Raw genomic sequence first — 15,791 nt, 5'->3', positions numbered from 1 at the left:
CTTGTGTACATGTATATTGAGAGCAGGACCAGATGTACGAGGATTTCATGGGTGAAGGTCCTCGATATATAATTTGGTGGGTGATTTGGGTCCCGTTCAGGCGCCCAAACCGCTTACACTATAATCCAGGAGGAATCTGCGGATATTTTGCTGGATACAGAAGATGGAAACTTGCGTTGAAGCCGCATAAACCTTCACGTGATGCACAGTTTGTTATTAAGCATCGGGTAGAAGTGCTGAGCTGTGATTGTGTAACCGGAGGAGCCGGGGCGGTCGCTGCGGCCATTGTCAGTCCCGGATTCCTTCCTCCTCGCTCCAGCACAAGGTCCACGCGCTCCAGGACAAAGGCTTGTGGGACCTTGTCTGTAACGTGAGAGCACGGCAGAAGCCATAAAGGATGCGGAGCTGAGGAGCGGCCGCTCACACGGGACAGGATGAAGCGCTGCACGGTGTCTGACCTGCGCACCGCCGCCGCCGTCTGCCTCTTCCTAGGGGTTTGTGTCACCATCGCTGCGCTCTGCCTGACGCTGGGGAAACCTCAAAAAAAAGGTACCGAAAAAATTCCCATAAAATCGCTCAAACTTCTATCGTCGTGACCGGAAGAACCAAATATTTTCATAAATATCGAATGTAACTCGAGGGAAACAACGGATCACGTTCCGGATCTCACCTGATGCAGCGGCCGCAGAGTCTCCAGTGTCCCGATCCAAACTAACAGCAAATTTTATCCAAAAAGTTTCTTTGCCCTTTGCTGCTCTGTTGTACAACGTGTCACAATTTACTGGAAGTTCTTGGATTTGGGGTAAAATCTACAGAAAAAATATTTTGCCGATGTGGTGAGTTTTTTGGGGAAACATCGTAGACATTTCTGTGTTATAGGAAAATTACATTCCAGACCGGCACCAAAACCCCCACTCAAGGGTAAAAGCAAAGTCCTCAGGGGGGGGGGGGGGTCATCACACAGGAAAAGCCAAGTCCTCAGGGGGAAGGGTCATCCCACGGGAAAAGCCAAGTCCTCAGGGGGAAGGGTCATCACACGGGAAAAACCAAGTCCTCAGGGGGGGGGGGTCATTACAAGGGAAAAGCCAAGTCCTCAGGGGAAAGGGTCATCCCACGGGAAAAGCCAAGTCCTCGGGGGGGGGGGGGTCATCCCACGGGAAAAGCCAAGTCCTCGGGGGGGGGGGGGGTCATCACAAGGGAAAAGCCAAGTCCTCGGGGGGGGGGTCATCACAAGGGAAAAGCCAAGTCCTCAGGGGGGGAAGGGTCATGACAAGGGAAAAGCCAAGTCCTCAGGGGGGAAGGGTGATCACAAGGGAAAAGCCAAGTCCTCAGGGGGGGAGGGGTCATCACACGGGAAAAGCCAAGTCCTCAGGGGAAAGGGTCATCCCACGGGAAAAGCCAAGTCCTCGGGGGGGGGGGGTCATCACAAGGGAAAAGCCAAGTCCTCGGGGGGGGGGGTCATCACAAGGGAAAAGCCAAGTCCTCGGGGGGGGGGGCGGTCATGACAAGGGAAAAGCCAAGTCCTCAGGGGGGGAAGGGTCATGACAAGGGAAAAGCCAAGTCCTCAGGGGGGGAAGGGTGATCACAAGGGAAAAGCCAAGTCCTCAGGGGGGGGGGGTCATTACAAGGGAAAAGCCAAGTCCTCAGGGGAAAGGGTCATCCCACGGGAAAAGCCAAGTCCTCGGGGGGGGGGGGGTCATCACAAGGGAAAAGCCAAGTCCTCGGGGGGGGGGGGTCATCACAAGGGAAAAGCCAAGTCCTCGGGGGGGGGGGGCGGTCATGACAAGGGAAAAGCCAAGTCCTCAGGGGGGGAAGGGTCATGACAAGGGAAAAGCCAAGTCCTCAGGGGGGGAAGGGTGATCACAAGGGAAAAGCCAAGTCCTCAGGGGGGGAGGGGTCATCACACGGGAAAAGCCAAGTCCTCAGGGGGGAAGGGTCATCACATGGGAAAAGCCAAGTCCTCAGGGGGGGAAGGGTCATCACATGGGAAAAGCCAAGTCCTCAGGGGGGGAAGGGTCATCACCAAGGGAAAAGCCAAGTCCTCAGGGGGGGAAGGGTCATCACAAGGGAAAAGCCAAGTCCTCAGGATGGGGGGTCATCACACGAGAAAAGCCAAGTCCTCGGGGGGGGGGGGTCATCACAAGGGAAAAGCCAAGTCCTCAGGGGGGGAAGGGTCATCACACGGGAAAAGCCAAGTCCTCAGGGGTGGAAGGGTCATCCCACGGGAAAAGCCAAGTCCTCAGGGGGGGAAGGGTCATCCCACGGGAAAAGCCAAGTCCTCAGGGGGAAGGGTCATCACACGGGAAAAGCCAAGTCCTCAGGGGGGGAAGGGTCAGCTTCTTAGTGGGGGCAATTGGGGTAATAGCATCACTTGGAACTGGGGCATTTCTTACACTTTTGCCTGATAACCCGGGACATTCCTCCTGGATCCAGGCACCGGGACTGTGGGACCTTCTTATATTTCTTATTCAAGCAGAAGAATTTTTATTTATTAAATGATTTATTAAAGGAAATCTACCACCAGGATGACGGATCGTACACCCAGCACACGGACAGCCTGGGGTGCGCCCCCTCTGTCACAATCCGCTCTACTTTTAGCTTCTTTTTTATTTTTTTATATTAAAAAAAAGGCTTTAAAAATTATACAAATGAGCCACAGGGGCTCCAGACTCCATTAACATCTATAGATCCCAGAGCCCCTCAGGATCATTTGCATTATTTTAAGGCCTTTTAAAAAAAATAAAATAAAAAATAAGAGCATAAGAAGAAAAAAGAAGATAATGTCCTGACGGGGGCGCACCAGGCTGTCAGTGTTCTTAGTTTACAATCCTTCATCCTGGTGGCAGATGTTCTAAGCTACGGAATAAGATGGTGACATAGAAATATAGATTATTATTGTTATCTGTGGCTTGTTACCCTGCAAAATCTGCTTTTAATATTATGCTAATGCCTATAAACCAGAAGGAGGGGGTACCAGAGCCCCTCTGTGTGCTCTAACTTCACAGGCTGTTACACTGTGCAGGAGCACTTCCACCTCCCACTGTGTGAGATTACAGCAGAGAGAGGGAGAAAGAGTGTGACAACCTGTGAAGCTGCGGCATGGAGGGGCTCTGATGACACCCCCAGAGCCCCACGGGCTCATTAACATAATTATAAAAGTTGATATTAGAAGGAAGGAGGCCACGGATACCACATATAAGAAGATCCCACAGTCTCGGGGCCTGGATCTATGAGTGATGTATCAGGATCTACCTCTATCTAGGGGTAAGTGTCCCGGGTTTATCAGGATGGATTCTGATGGTCCCTGGAGAGAAGTGGCTTCTGTGCTGCCCTCCTGGACACCAGGCCTTGCTCCAGGAGTCTCCGCAGTGTCACAGTGCGTGCAGATGCCTCACACCTGCTGCTGCCATTCCTGAGCTCTGCGATGCTGGGAGCCCCATCCCCAAGCTGAGACACTTGTAAGAGACGCTCCTGGCGCTCGCTGGTCCTTCTTGGGCTCCTGGAGCCTTTTTGGTAACAATGGAGCCTCTCTCCTTGGATTCCTTGATGATGTGATAGATTGGTGACTGAGGTGACATCTTTCTAGCTGTGATACTCTTCCCTGTGGCCAGTTTTGTGCAGAGCAATGATGACTGCACGGGTTTCTTTAGAGATAACCATGGTTAGCAGAAGAGAAACAATGATGCCAAGCACCGGCCTCCTTGTAAAGTGTCCAGGGGTGTGATTGTTACTTAATCCTGACACATTGTCCCCCAGCCCTGTCCCCATCAGCCCCCGCACCTGTGTTACTGGAGACATCACTGACACCATGTTACCTGCTCCTATTATACTGCCCAGTGGTGATTGTTACTTACACATGACACATTGTCCCCAGCCCTGTCCCCATCAGCCCCCGCACCTGTGTTACTGGAGACATCACTGACACCATGGCCGCTGCTCCGCCTAAGGCGCCTGCAATGAAGGTGAAATGTGTTTTGGGGGAAAAAGTTCATTTTCTAGGCAAATACTGACTGTGTAATGAATTGCTGATAAGCTGATCCCTCTTTATAACATTCTGGAGTTTATGCAAATTACCATTATACCACCTGATGCCGGAGACTTTGTAACAATGACCATTTGTATCATTCTCAGACCTTCTGGCCAGGACTGTATGTATATATGGTGGGTGTATACTGTGTGTCTATATGGTGGGTGTATACTGTGTGTCTATATGGTGGGTGTATACTGTGTGTCTATATGGTGGGTGTATACCGTGTGTCTATATGGTGGGTGTATACCGTGTGTATATATGGTGGGTGTATACCGTATGTATATATGGTGGGTGTATACCGTGTGTATATATGGTGGGTGTATACCGTGTGTATATATGGTGGGTGTATACCGTGTGTATATATGGTGGGTGTATACCGTGTGTATATATGGTGGGTATATACTGTATGTATATATGGTGGGTATATACTGTATGTATATATGGTGGGTGTATACTGTATGTATATATGGTGGGTGTATACTGTGTGTATATATGGTGGGTATATACTGTGTGTATATATGGTGGGTGTATACCGTGTGTATATATGGTGGGTGTATACCGTGTGTATATATGGTGGGTGTATACCGTGTGTATATATGGTGGGTATATACCGTGTGTATATATGGTGGGTATATACCGTGTGTATATATGGTGGGTGTATACCGTGTGTATATATGGTGGGTGTATACCGTGTGTATATATGGTGGGTGTATACCGTGTGTATATATGGTGGGTATATACTGTGTGTATATATGGTGGGTATATACTGTGTGTATATATGGTGGGTATATACTGTGTGTATATATGGTGGGTATATACTGTGTGTCTAGGGATGTGCACATCGGGTCAGAAAACATTTGCGATCCATAAACGGAACTTTCCGAGGCTGAATATCTCCCGTTATTATTCTCTTATCTCTTAGATGCAGACGCTGCGTTCAGCACGGGAGGAGACATGTTGGATTATCTGCTGCTAAACAAACAAATCCCCTCCCGGGACGGACTCCTGGTCACATGGTACCACGCGGCCAATAACAGGAGCCAGATGCAGGAGGCGCTGAACAGTGAGTGTCCCCTCCCCCTCACTATTATAATCTCCGAATATGTTATACATAAATGGGGGAAGGGTCAGACGCTGTAAGTGCTGGTCAAAGGGGTGGAGTTTAAATAGAAGAGGTGTGGCCATACGCCTTGTGCCATCTATCCAGATGCCAACGTTGAAAAGCAAAATTCTACAATTCTTTCATATTGGACACATTGTAACATATTCCGGAATATCCGATGCCGAATTACAGGAATGTTACTGATCACACAAGTCCCAGCGTCCGGCAGAGGCTGCACAATCCCAGACACGAAACCTGAAAAGCTCCACAGGTGACGGATGTGATATCGGATTATCCCGGATTACACCGACTGCTGCCGCTCCATGAATCTTAACCCTTCAGTTTCCTGAGCCTTCAGCAGGTTCTTAAACTCCGCTATAACCCCGAGAACATCCATCGCCCTCCGAGATATCCACCTGCACCAATGTCTATTATACTCCAGAGCTGCACTCACTATTCTGCTGCTGGAGCAGTCACTGTGTACATACATGACATTACTTATCCTGTACTGATCCTGAGTTACATCCTGTATTATACCCCAGAGCTGCACTCACTATTCTGCTGCTGGTGCAGTCACTGTACATACATGACATTACTTATCCTGTACTGATCCTGAGTTACATCTTGTATTATACCCCAGAGCTGCACTCACTATTCTGCTGCTGGTGCAGTCACTGTGTACATACATGACATTACTTATCCTGTACTGATCCTGAGTTACATCCTGTATTATACTCCAGAGCTGCACTCACTATTCTGCTGCTGGTGCAGTCACTGTGTACATACATGACATTACTTATCCTGTACTGATCCTGAGTTACATCCTGTATTATACCCAGAGCTGCACTCACTATTCTGCTGCTGGGGCAGTCACTGTGTACATATATGACATTACTTATCCTGTACTGATCCTGAGTTACATCCTGTATTATACCCCAGAGCTGCACTCACTATTCTGCTACTGGTGCAGTCACTGTGTACATACATGACATTACTTATCCTGTACTGATCCTGAGTTACATCCTGTATTATACCCCAGAGCTGCACTCACTATTCTGCTGCTGGTGCAGTCACTGTACATACATGACATTACTTATCCTGTACTGATCCTGAGTTACATCCTATAGTATACTCCAGAGCTGCACTCACTATTCTGCTGCTGGTGCAGTAGAGATATAATGGTGATATGATGGAGATATGATGGCGGTATGATGACAGTATAATGGCGGTATAATGGTGATATGATGGCGGTATAATGGAGATATGATGGAGATATGATGGAGATATGATGGAGATATGGTGGTGATATGATAGAGATACTATGGCAGTATATTGGCAGTATAATGGCGGTATAATGGTGATATGATGGCGGTATAATGGTGATATGATGGCGGTATAATGGTGATATGATGGCGGTATAATGGTGATATGATGGCGGTATGATGAGGGTCTCTGTGATTTCGCAGGTCGTATCATGGTCTTAGAAGCAGATGTCAATGTACAAGGACATGGAACCCCGAATCAGACGGATCTTCCTATCATGGCGCATCCTCCTGATGTGTACAGCGACAACACCCTACAAGCCTGGCTGGACGCCGTGCTCCCTTCCTGTAAAGGTACTGGTTCTCCTGTAGTGTGGGCCGGACCCGGCAGGTGGTGGTCCTCTATATAGGATATTATTGTGATTGGTCTCGTTGTCCTCCGTGCTCTGCAGGCATCAAGTTGGACTTTAAGAGCATCGCGGCCGTGGGCCCCTCACTTGACATTTTACTCGCCACGTCCTCCAGAACCCCCATTAACCGCCCCATATGGCTGAATGCGGACATCGTGGCCGGGCCCAACGTCAACCATGATGTTTTCGGAGTGAATGCGACACAGTAAGTATCTAAGTGGAAACATGATGTAAGATTATTACAAGATTAGAGACTAGCAATAGCGTCTTATGGCCGGTCCCTACATCAGTCCGGAGTGAATGGGGCTCAATAACAAACATCTCACGAGTCCATATAATACATACAAGAAGGTGAGTACATAATCAGAATGAGCTGCAATACCAGCGGCAGCCAGAGGACACCGGTGGCGCTGTCTCACTCTCTTACCTTATCTTATGTAATTTGTATTTTAGGTTCTTAAATCTGATCCAGAATCGTTTCCCGGACATCACCATCTCTCCGGGTTGGGTGACGTTGTACTTACCTCCAATCATCTCCAATAGGACTTACTCTAGAGCAATGGTGGAGAAGATGTACGAGCTGGTGAAGGATCTGCCCCAGAGAATCACCTTCCCAGCTCGGGCAGTACTTACCCGCTCGGCCTGGGAGCATTTCTATTGGCTCCTGGAGCAGTCTGACCGGTAAGTGGACACAGATCCGTGGCGTAACTGGGAGAGACAGGACCCCCTAGGCTACTGCATGGGGCCCCCTGCCCACTTATAATATATACATATTACTATACGCACACATATAGATACACTCATGTGCATATACACACATACATACAGTGCCATATGCAACATACTGACATACCGTGTATACAGACATCATATACATCACAGATACTGCATATATACATCACACTATATGTTATATACATGTTATGCTGGACATGTGCAGTACAATATAGATATAATAGTGCACATCCTCCATTCTTTAGTGTCAGGTCGGATGCCGGGGCCCCCTGACACTGCAGGCCCCATAGCGGCTGCTACCGCTGTAGTTACGCCCCTGACACAGATGTAGATACGTTCTCTTGAGATCTTTGGGAGTCACAATAGATGGCTGTCGGACATGTTGGGGTGGGACCGCAGTATTGGTCCTGGGGATCTGCTTATTCTTAGCTTTTTATGGATTGTTAGTAGCAGCAGGACTGTGAAAATAGTTTTCCAATCTTGGATTGTACTAGCGCATATCCTAACACTGCTGTGCTCTGAGCTCTCACCTTGATTGCTCTGCTTGAATATTACAGCAGGGAGTCAGAGCAGAGGGGAGGGTCCTTGCAAGCAGCTGACTGCAGAGAGCAGAGAGCACAGCAGTGTGAGGACTCCCCAGAATGCACCTGGATAAGCTGTATAACACGGATCAGTGATAATATATCATCATCCTCTGCGCAGGTACAGCCTGACCTTATGGCAGGGCAGTTCTGATCCGCTACAACTGGAAGATCTTCTCTTCATCCGAGATAACAGCCGCCCGGAGAAGGTCTATTACGACATTTATGACCCTCTTCTAACAGAATTTAAAGAGATAGCGTGTAAGTTACCAGCGCACTATGAGTGTATTCATGTATAGGATGACCCCAGCCCTAAGGTCACATGATCCCGCCCCCTTCAAGGTTGAATCCACACACTGTAGATGTGATGATAACGTTTCAGACCCCGCAGATTGGTTCATCATGCGTCCAACTTACATCAAACCCAAACATCCGGCCCCATGCTGAGACACCGGACCTGACCCGAGCCGCTGAGTCCAGTTCTGGTTGTCAGTGCGTGATGTGAGTTGGAGGCTTGTGTGTAAGTGGCCTTAAAGGGATTGTTTTGGCGGATATTCGATCTGTACCGACTTCTCCTGCCCTGATTTTACCCTTCGCAGTACGTATTCATAGCTCCCAACCGTCCCGATTTTGCTGGGAAAGTCCCGTTTTTCTTACCTTTGCCCCGCGTCACGGGCAGCTATGAGATTGTCACGGATTCTCCCCCCAGGTCCCGCTGTGTCCCGGCGCTGTGTCCGCATAGTAAATACTTTGAAAGCCTGAACTCACAGTACAGAATGGCTTCTACAGACATCGGGCAGGGAATCCTTTTCAGAGAAGTGTCGGCTTAGCGGAGAGCAGGGACCACGTCATCAGGTCAGATCAGCATCTGTCCATATATGGTCACTGCATCTCCTAGGGTTCCCCAGAGCAGACATCGGGAGGGAATCCTTTTCTGAGAAGTGTCGGGTTAGCGGAGAGCAGGGACCACGTCATCAGGTCAGATCAGTATCTGTCCATATATGGTCACTGCATCTCCTAGGGTTCCCCAGATCAGACATCGGGCAGGGAATCCTTTTCAGAGAAGTGTCGGGTAGCGGAGAGCAGGGACCACGTCATCAGGTCAGATCAGCATCTGTCCATATATGGTCACTGCATCTCCTAGGGTTCCCCAGTGCAGACATCGGGCAGGGAATCCTTTTCAGAGAAGTGTCGGCTTAGCAGAGAGAGCAGGGACCACGTCATCAGGTCAGATCAGCATCTGTCCATATATGGTCACTGCATCTCCTAGGGTTCCCCAGAGCAGACATCGGGAGGGAATCCTTCTCAGAGAAGTGTCGGGTTAGCGGAGAGCAGGGACCACGTCATCAGCTTCAGATCTCTATCCATATATGGTCACTGCATCTCCTAGGGTTCCCCAGAGCAGACATCGGGCAGGGAATCCTTTTCAGAGAAGTGTCGGGTTAGCAGAGAGCAGGGACCACTTCATCAGGTTCAGATCTCTGTCCATATATGGTCACTGCATCTCCTAGGGTTCCCCAGAGCAGACATCGGGCAGGGAATCCTTTTCAGAGAAGTGTCGGGTTAGCGGAGAGCAGGAACCAAGTCATCAGGTTCAGATCTCTATCCATATATGGTCACTGCATCTCCTAGGGTTCCCCAGAGCAGACATCGGGAGGGAATCCTTTTCAGAGAAGTGTCGGCTTAGCGGAGAGCAGGGACCACGTCATCAGGCTCAGATATCTATCCATATATGGTCACTGCATCTCCTAGGGTTCCCCAGAGCAGAAATCGGGAGGAAATCCTTTTCAGAGAAGTGTCGGCTTAGCGGAGAGCAGGGACCACGTCATCAGCTTCAGATCTCTATCCATATATGGTCACTGCATCTCCTAGGGTTCCCCAGAGCAGACATGGGGCAGGGAATCCTTTTCAGAGAAGTGTCGGCTTAGCCGAGAGCAGGGACCACGTCATCAGGTTCGAAGCTCTATCCATATATGGTCACTGCATCTCCTAGGGTTCCCCAGTGCAGACATCGGGCAGGGAATCCTTTTCAGAGAAGTGTCGGCTTAGCGGAGAGCAGGGACCACGTCATCAGGTCAGATCAGCATCTATCCATATATGGTCACTGCATCTCCTAGGGTTCCCCAGAGCAGACATCAGGAGGGAATCCTTTTCAGAGAAGTGTCAGGCTTAGCGGAGAGCAGGGACCACGTCATCAGCTTCAGATCAGCATCTGTCCATATATGGTCACTGCATCTCCTAGGGTTCCCCAGAGCAGACATCGGGCAGGGAATCCTTTTCAGAGAAGTGTCGGGTTAGCGGAGAGCAGGGACCACGTCATCAACTTCAGATCACCATCTGTCCATATATGGTCACTGCATCTCCTAGGGTTCCCCAGAGCAGACATCGGGCAGGGAATCCTTTTCAGAGAAGTGTCGGGTTAGCAGAGAGCAGAGACCACGTCATCAGGCTCAGATCTCTATCCATATATGGTCACTGCATCTCCTAGGGTTCCCCAGAGCAGAAATCGGGCAGGGAATCCTTTTCAGAGAAGTGTCGGGTTAGCAGAGAGCAGGGACCACGTGATCAGGTTCAGATCTCTGTCCATATATGGTCACTGCATCTCCTAGGGTTCCCCAGAGCAGACATCGGGCAGGGACTCCTTTTCAGAGAAGTGTCGGGTTAGCGGAGAGCAGGGACCACGTCATCAGGTTCAGATCTCTATCCATATATGGTCACTGCATCTCCTAGGGTTCCCCAGAGCAGACATCGGGCAGGGAATCCTTTTCAGAGAAGTGTCGGGTTAGCAGAGAGCAGGGACCACGTCATCAACTTCAGATCACCATCTGTCCATATATGGTCACTGCATCTCCTAGGGTTCCCCAGAGCAGACATCGGGCAGGGAATCCTTTTCAGAGAAGTGTCGGGTTAGCGGAGAGCAGGGACCACGTCATCAGGCTCAGATCTCTATCCATATATGGTCACTGCATCTCCTAGGGTTCCCCAGAGCAGACATCGGGCAGGGAATCCTTTTCAGAAAAGTGTCGGGTTAGCAGAGAGCAGGGACCACGTCATCAGGTTCAGATCTCTGTCCATATATGGTCACTGCATCTCCTAGGGTTCCCCAGAGCAGACATCGGGCAGGGAATCCTTTTCAGAGAAGTGTCGGGTTAGCGGAGAGCAGGGACCACGTCATCAGCTTCAGATCTCTATCCATATATGGTCACTGCATCTCCTAGGGTTCCCCAGAGCAGACATCGGGCAAGAAATCCTTTTCAGAGAAGTGTCGGCTTAGCGGAGAGCAGGGACCACGTCATCAGGCTCAGATCTCTATCCATATATGGTCACTGCATCTCCTAGGGTTCCCCAGAGCAGACATCTGGAGGGAATCCTTTTCTGAGAAGTGTCGGGTTAGCGGAGAGCAGGGACCACGTCATCAGGTTCGAATCTCTATCCATATATGGTCACTGCATCTCCTAGGGTTCCCCAGTGCAGACATCGGGCAGGGAATCCTTTTCAGAGAAGTGTCGGGTTAGCGGAGAGCAGGGACGACGTCATCAGGTTCAGATCTCTATCCATATATGGTCACTGCATCTCCTAGGGTTCCGCAGAGCAGACATCGGGCAGGGAATCCTTTTCAGAGAAGTGTCGGGTTAGCAGAGAGCAGGGACCACGTCATTAGGCTCAGATCACCATCTGTCCATATATGGTCACTGCATCTCCTAGGGTTCCCCAGAGCAGAGATCGGGCAGGGAATCCTTTTCAGAGAAGTGTCGGGTTAGCGGAGAGCAGGGACCACATCATCAGGTGCAGATCTCTATCCATATATGGTCACTGCATCTCCTAGGGTTCCCCAGAGCAGACATCGGGAGGGAATCCTTTTCAGAGAAGTGTCGGGTTAGCAGAGAGCAGGGACCACGTCATCAGGTGCAGATCAGTATCTGTCCATATATGGTCACTGCATCTCCTAGGGTTCCCCAGAGCAGACATCGGGAGGGAATCCTTTTCAGAGAAGTGTCGGGTTAGCAGAGAGCAGGGACCACGTCATCAGGTTCAGATCTCTATCCATATTTGGTCACTGCATCTCCTAGGGTTCCCCAGAGCAGACATCAGGCAGGGAATCCTTTTCAGAGAAGTGTCGGGTTAGCAGAGAGCAGGGACCAAGTCATCAGGTTCAGATCTCTATCCATATATGGTCACTGCATCTCCTAGGGTTCCCCAGAGCAGACATCGGGCAAGGAATCCTTTTCAGAGAAGTGTCGGCTTAGCGGAGAGCAGGGACCACGTCATCAGGCTCAGATATGTATCCATATATGGTCACTGCATCTCCTAGGGTTCCCCAGAGCAGACATCGGGAGGAAATCCTTTTCAGAGAAGTGTCGGGTTAGCGGAGAGCAGGGACCACGTCATCAGCTTTAGATCTCTATCCATATATGTTCACTACATCTCCTAGGGTTCCCCAGAGCAGACATCGGGCAGGGAATCCTTTTCAGAGAAGTGTCGGCTTAGCGGAGAGCAGGGACCACGTCATCAGGTTCGAAGCTCTATCCATATATGGTCACTGCATCTCCTAGGGTTCCCCAGAGCAGACATCGGGCAGGGAATCCTTTTCAGAGAAGTGTCGGGTTAGCGGAGAGCAGGGACCACGTCATCAGCTCTGATCAGCATCTGTCCATATATGGTCACTGCATCTCCTAGGGTTCCCCAGAGCAGACATCGGGAGGGAATCCTTTTCAGAGAAGTGTCGGCTTAGCAGAGAGAGCAGGGACCACGTCATCAGGTCAGATCACCATCTCTCCATATATGGTCTCCAGGGCTTCCCCAGACACAAGCTCTTTATGTAATTAAATTTAATAAAGTTTTGGCCAGGCTGAGATTCGAACCTGGGACCCTCTGCACTGCAGACAGAAGCCTTAACTAACTGAGCTATAAGCCCAGTGATACAGAGCTGAGGATTTCTGGTAACTAAGACATGTTATCTGCCAGTGTTACATTGTGATACAGACTAATGCACTGATATATAGAGAGGGATCTTCTCAGAGATTATTATTGTAATCATTGAGACTATTATTATTATAAATGTTATTATTTTTTATTATTATGGAGATGATTATTAATCATAGTAAAAGTAATAATAATCATCTCAATAATAATAAATAATAATAGTCTCAATAATTACAATAATCTCTGAGAAGATCCCTCCCTATATACTAAGGCAGTATATAGTCATAGTTCTTAGTTACCAAAATTCTCCACCTTGTTAATCACAGAGGTTATAGCTTAGTTGGTTGAGGTGCTGTGTTATTATTGTACATGGACACTGCAGGTTCTGGGTTCAAATCCCAATGAGGATAATTTTTTTTTTTCATTGAGATGATTTTTATTATTATAATATGGCTAAAATTTGGGGCATGGCCAGGGAGTGATTGGGGGTGTGGCTTAGGGGGATCGCCGCGGCACGCTTCTGTCCCTCTTTCCCTTTCACAAATGTTGGGAGGTATGCGCATTCCATGTTTTTTGACTTCCATAAAGGAGAAACTCGGAGAACATATAGAACTATAAGGCAACATTTGAGTTTCTTCCCCTAGTAATTGGCACCAGGACTGCGGCGCCTCCCTGTGGACCATCCTGGAGCTGCAGGTGACGGCGGGTGTTATTTGCACTCACCACAATCTTTACAACTTTCACGTTTCCGTTTTTGTAGTCAATCCAAACAGGAGGCGTCTGTTCTACCCCGGGGGCAGTCTCCAGCTCTACTTTCACCCCGATGATGATGATGGAATATCCGTCAAGTGGTTTGATGCCGAGGGAAACGTCTCCACAGTCCGGAGTCTCTTAGCAAGTAAGAAAAGTCCAACATCCACAGAAACCTCCTGTGTAACTCTCCGATAATTGTATTCACTGACAGCAAGCAGAGATGTACAGATAGTTACCTACCGGGCAGCACCTTGGCTCCACCTTGGCTCTACAACTATGTTAGGTATTGGGTCCCTGGAGAGCCAGGTAGTGATACCTTTACATTGTTAGTAGCAGCAGAACTGTGATTTATATCCCAGCATTATAGCTTCACGGTTGAAGTGTCACACTGCTGTGCTCTGAGCTCTCTGTAGTCAGTGTTAGGTATTGTCCCTGGAGATCTATGTCCTTAGTAGCAGCAGGACTGTGAAATATGGATTTATATTCCGGTATTGAAGCTTCTCCAATCCTGCTGGAAAGATCAGTCCACAGTCGTCTGAGTCGAGTGACTGCTGAACCATAATACTCCTGCAGCACTTACGCAGAGCAGTGAGAGGTCATATCCCCGGTGCAGGTGGAAGAGCTACAATCCTGGGATAGAAATCCATTTTTACAGTCCTGTTGCTACTAACAACATAATGAGTGAGAAGATGATGGTTCAGGGGAGGAGAGGGGAGGAATGTGATGACACAACCTTGGACCACAATGTCGGCCCGTCTATAAGATGAATCCCTCAGCAATAGGAATATTCTAGAAACGTTGGACGATTACGACCTCCTCTTCTTCTCGTCTCCTACAGATAATTTTGGGATGCTCACGCTCCAAGTAGAGGTCCAGCCAGAAAGTCCTCCCGCCCCCGTGGTGATCTTCACCAAGTCTTCGGCATCTTTTCCACTGGAAGATCTTCTCAAGTTGATTCCAGACAGTAATAATCCATGGGGGGTGCTCCTTAAACCCAAAGACCCCGTCTCCCTCAACGAGACCCTCCACGTCCTGAAGAGACTCCACGAGCAGGAGCTCCTGTACCTCCCGGTGTGGGTGGCCATGGACGTGTCTTATGGGAGTTTCCGTACAGCCGGTTATATCCGCGGAGAAGACTTCATCGATAGCATCAGGGACATCTTTTCGGGTGTGACCATGGCTCCAGGTTGGCCCTCAGAGCGGCTGGGAGCCGGTTACACCGAGGCGATGGTGCAGGACATGCTCAGGCTGTGCAGAGGGGTCTGGCAGGAGGTCTCCTTCCAGCTCCGGGCCGTGCCTCTGGGGAAGGCTTGGCTGAGTACCATGAATCTGATGAAGGCTTCTCCTATGTACTCGCTTACTGTGGAGCACAACGCGGATCAGGGGCCGTTCATGGACGGGTATCACGGACTGATGACCATCAGGTCCCACACGGCCAATGGCGTCTACTACAAACTACCCCCAGAGTATCGATACTCACTCATGACGAGTATCTACAGCTCGTAGACCGTAGGAAGGACCAGACTGAAGTCTATGGACTGTTGGAGTGAAATTGATGATAAATTGGTTACTTAGGATATATTATTTATATGTCCGTTCCTCTACAGCTCTGCAATACTGGACTATCAATACTGGACCATGGGGCGATGGTGGGATGTGGCCTGGGGGGGGGGCGATGGTGGGATGTGGCCTGGGGGGGGGCGATGGTGGGATGTGGCCTGGGGGGGGGCCATGGTGGGATGTGGCCTGGGGGGGGGGCCATGGTGGGATGTGGCCTGGGGGGGGGCCATGGTGGGATGTGGCCTGGGGGGGGGCCGATGGTGGGATGTGGCCTGGGGGGGGGCCGATGGTGGGATGTGGCCTGGGGGGGGGGCCATGGTGGGATGTGGCCTGGGGGGGGGGCCATGGTGGGATGTGGCCTGGGGGGGGGCCATGGTGGGATGTGGCCTGGGGGGGGGGCCATGGTGGGATGTGGCCTGGGGGGGGGCCATGGTG

General features: G+C 49.9%; 1 protein-coding gene across 2 annotated transcripts; it reads left to right on the top strand.

The window, feature by feature from the left end:
- The first annotated feature begins 256 nt into the window (after positions 1-256).
- Positions 257-15,443, top strand: FAM151A (family with sequence similarity 151 member A). 2 transcript variants are annotated; one of them, XM_072126762.1, is made up of 8 exons: positions 257-549; positions 4,953-5,093; positions 6,599-6,748; positions 6,847-7,009; positions 7,258-7,485; positions 8,242-8,381; positions 13,804-13,941; positions 14,635-15,443. In XM_072126762.1, the coding sequence occupies exons 1-8, from the start codon at positions 435-437 to the stop codon at positions 15,300-15,302; spliced, it is 1,743 nt and encodes a 580-aa protein (XP_071982863.1). In that variant the 5' UTR covers positions 257-434; the 3' UTR covers positions 15,303-15,443. The 2 variants fall into 2 exon arrangements, with proteins under 2 accessions (XP_071982863.1, XP_071982864.1); XM_072126763.1 differs by lacking the exon at positions 257-549 and adding an exon at positions 596-836.
- Positions 15,444-15,791: the final 348 nt, after the last annotated feature.

The sequence above is a fragment of the Engystomops pustulosus genome, chromosome 10 (genome assembly GCF_040894005.1).
Source record: "Engystomops pustulosus chromosome 10, aEngPut4.maternal, whole genome shotgun sequence".
Taxonomy (NCBI): domain Eukaryota; kingdom Metazoa; phylum Chordata; class Amphibia; order Anura; family Leptodactylidae; genus Engystomops; species Engystomops pustulosus.
The sequence above is the reverse complement of the archived record's forward strand: the minus strand, read 5'-3'. Positions and strand labels throughout refer to the sequence as shown.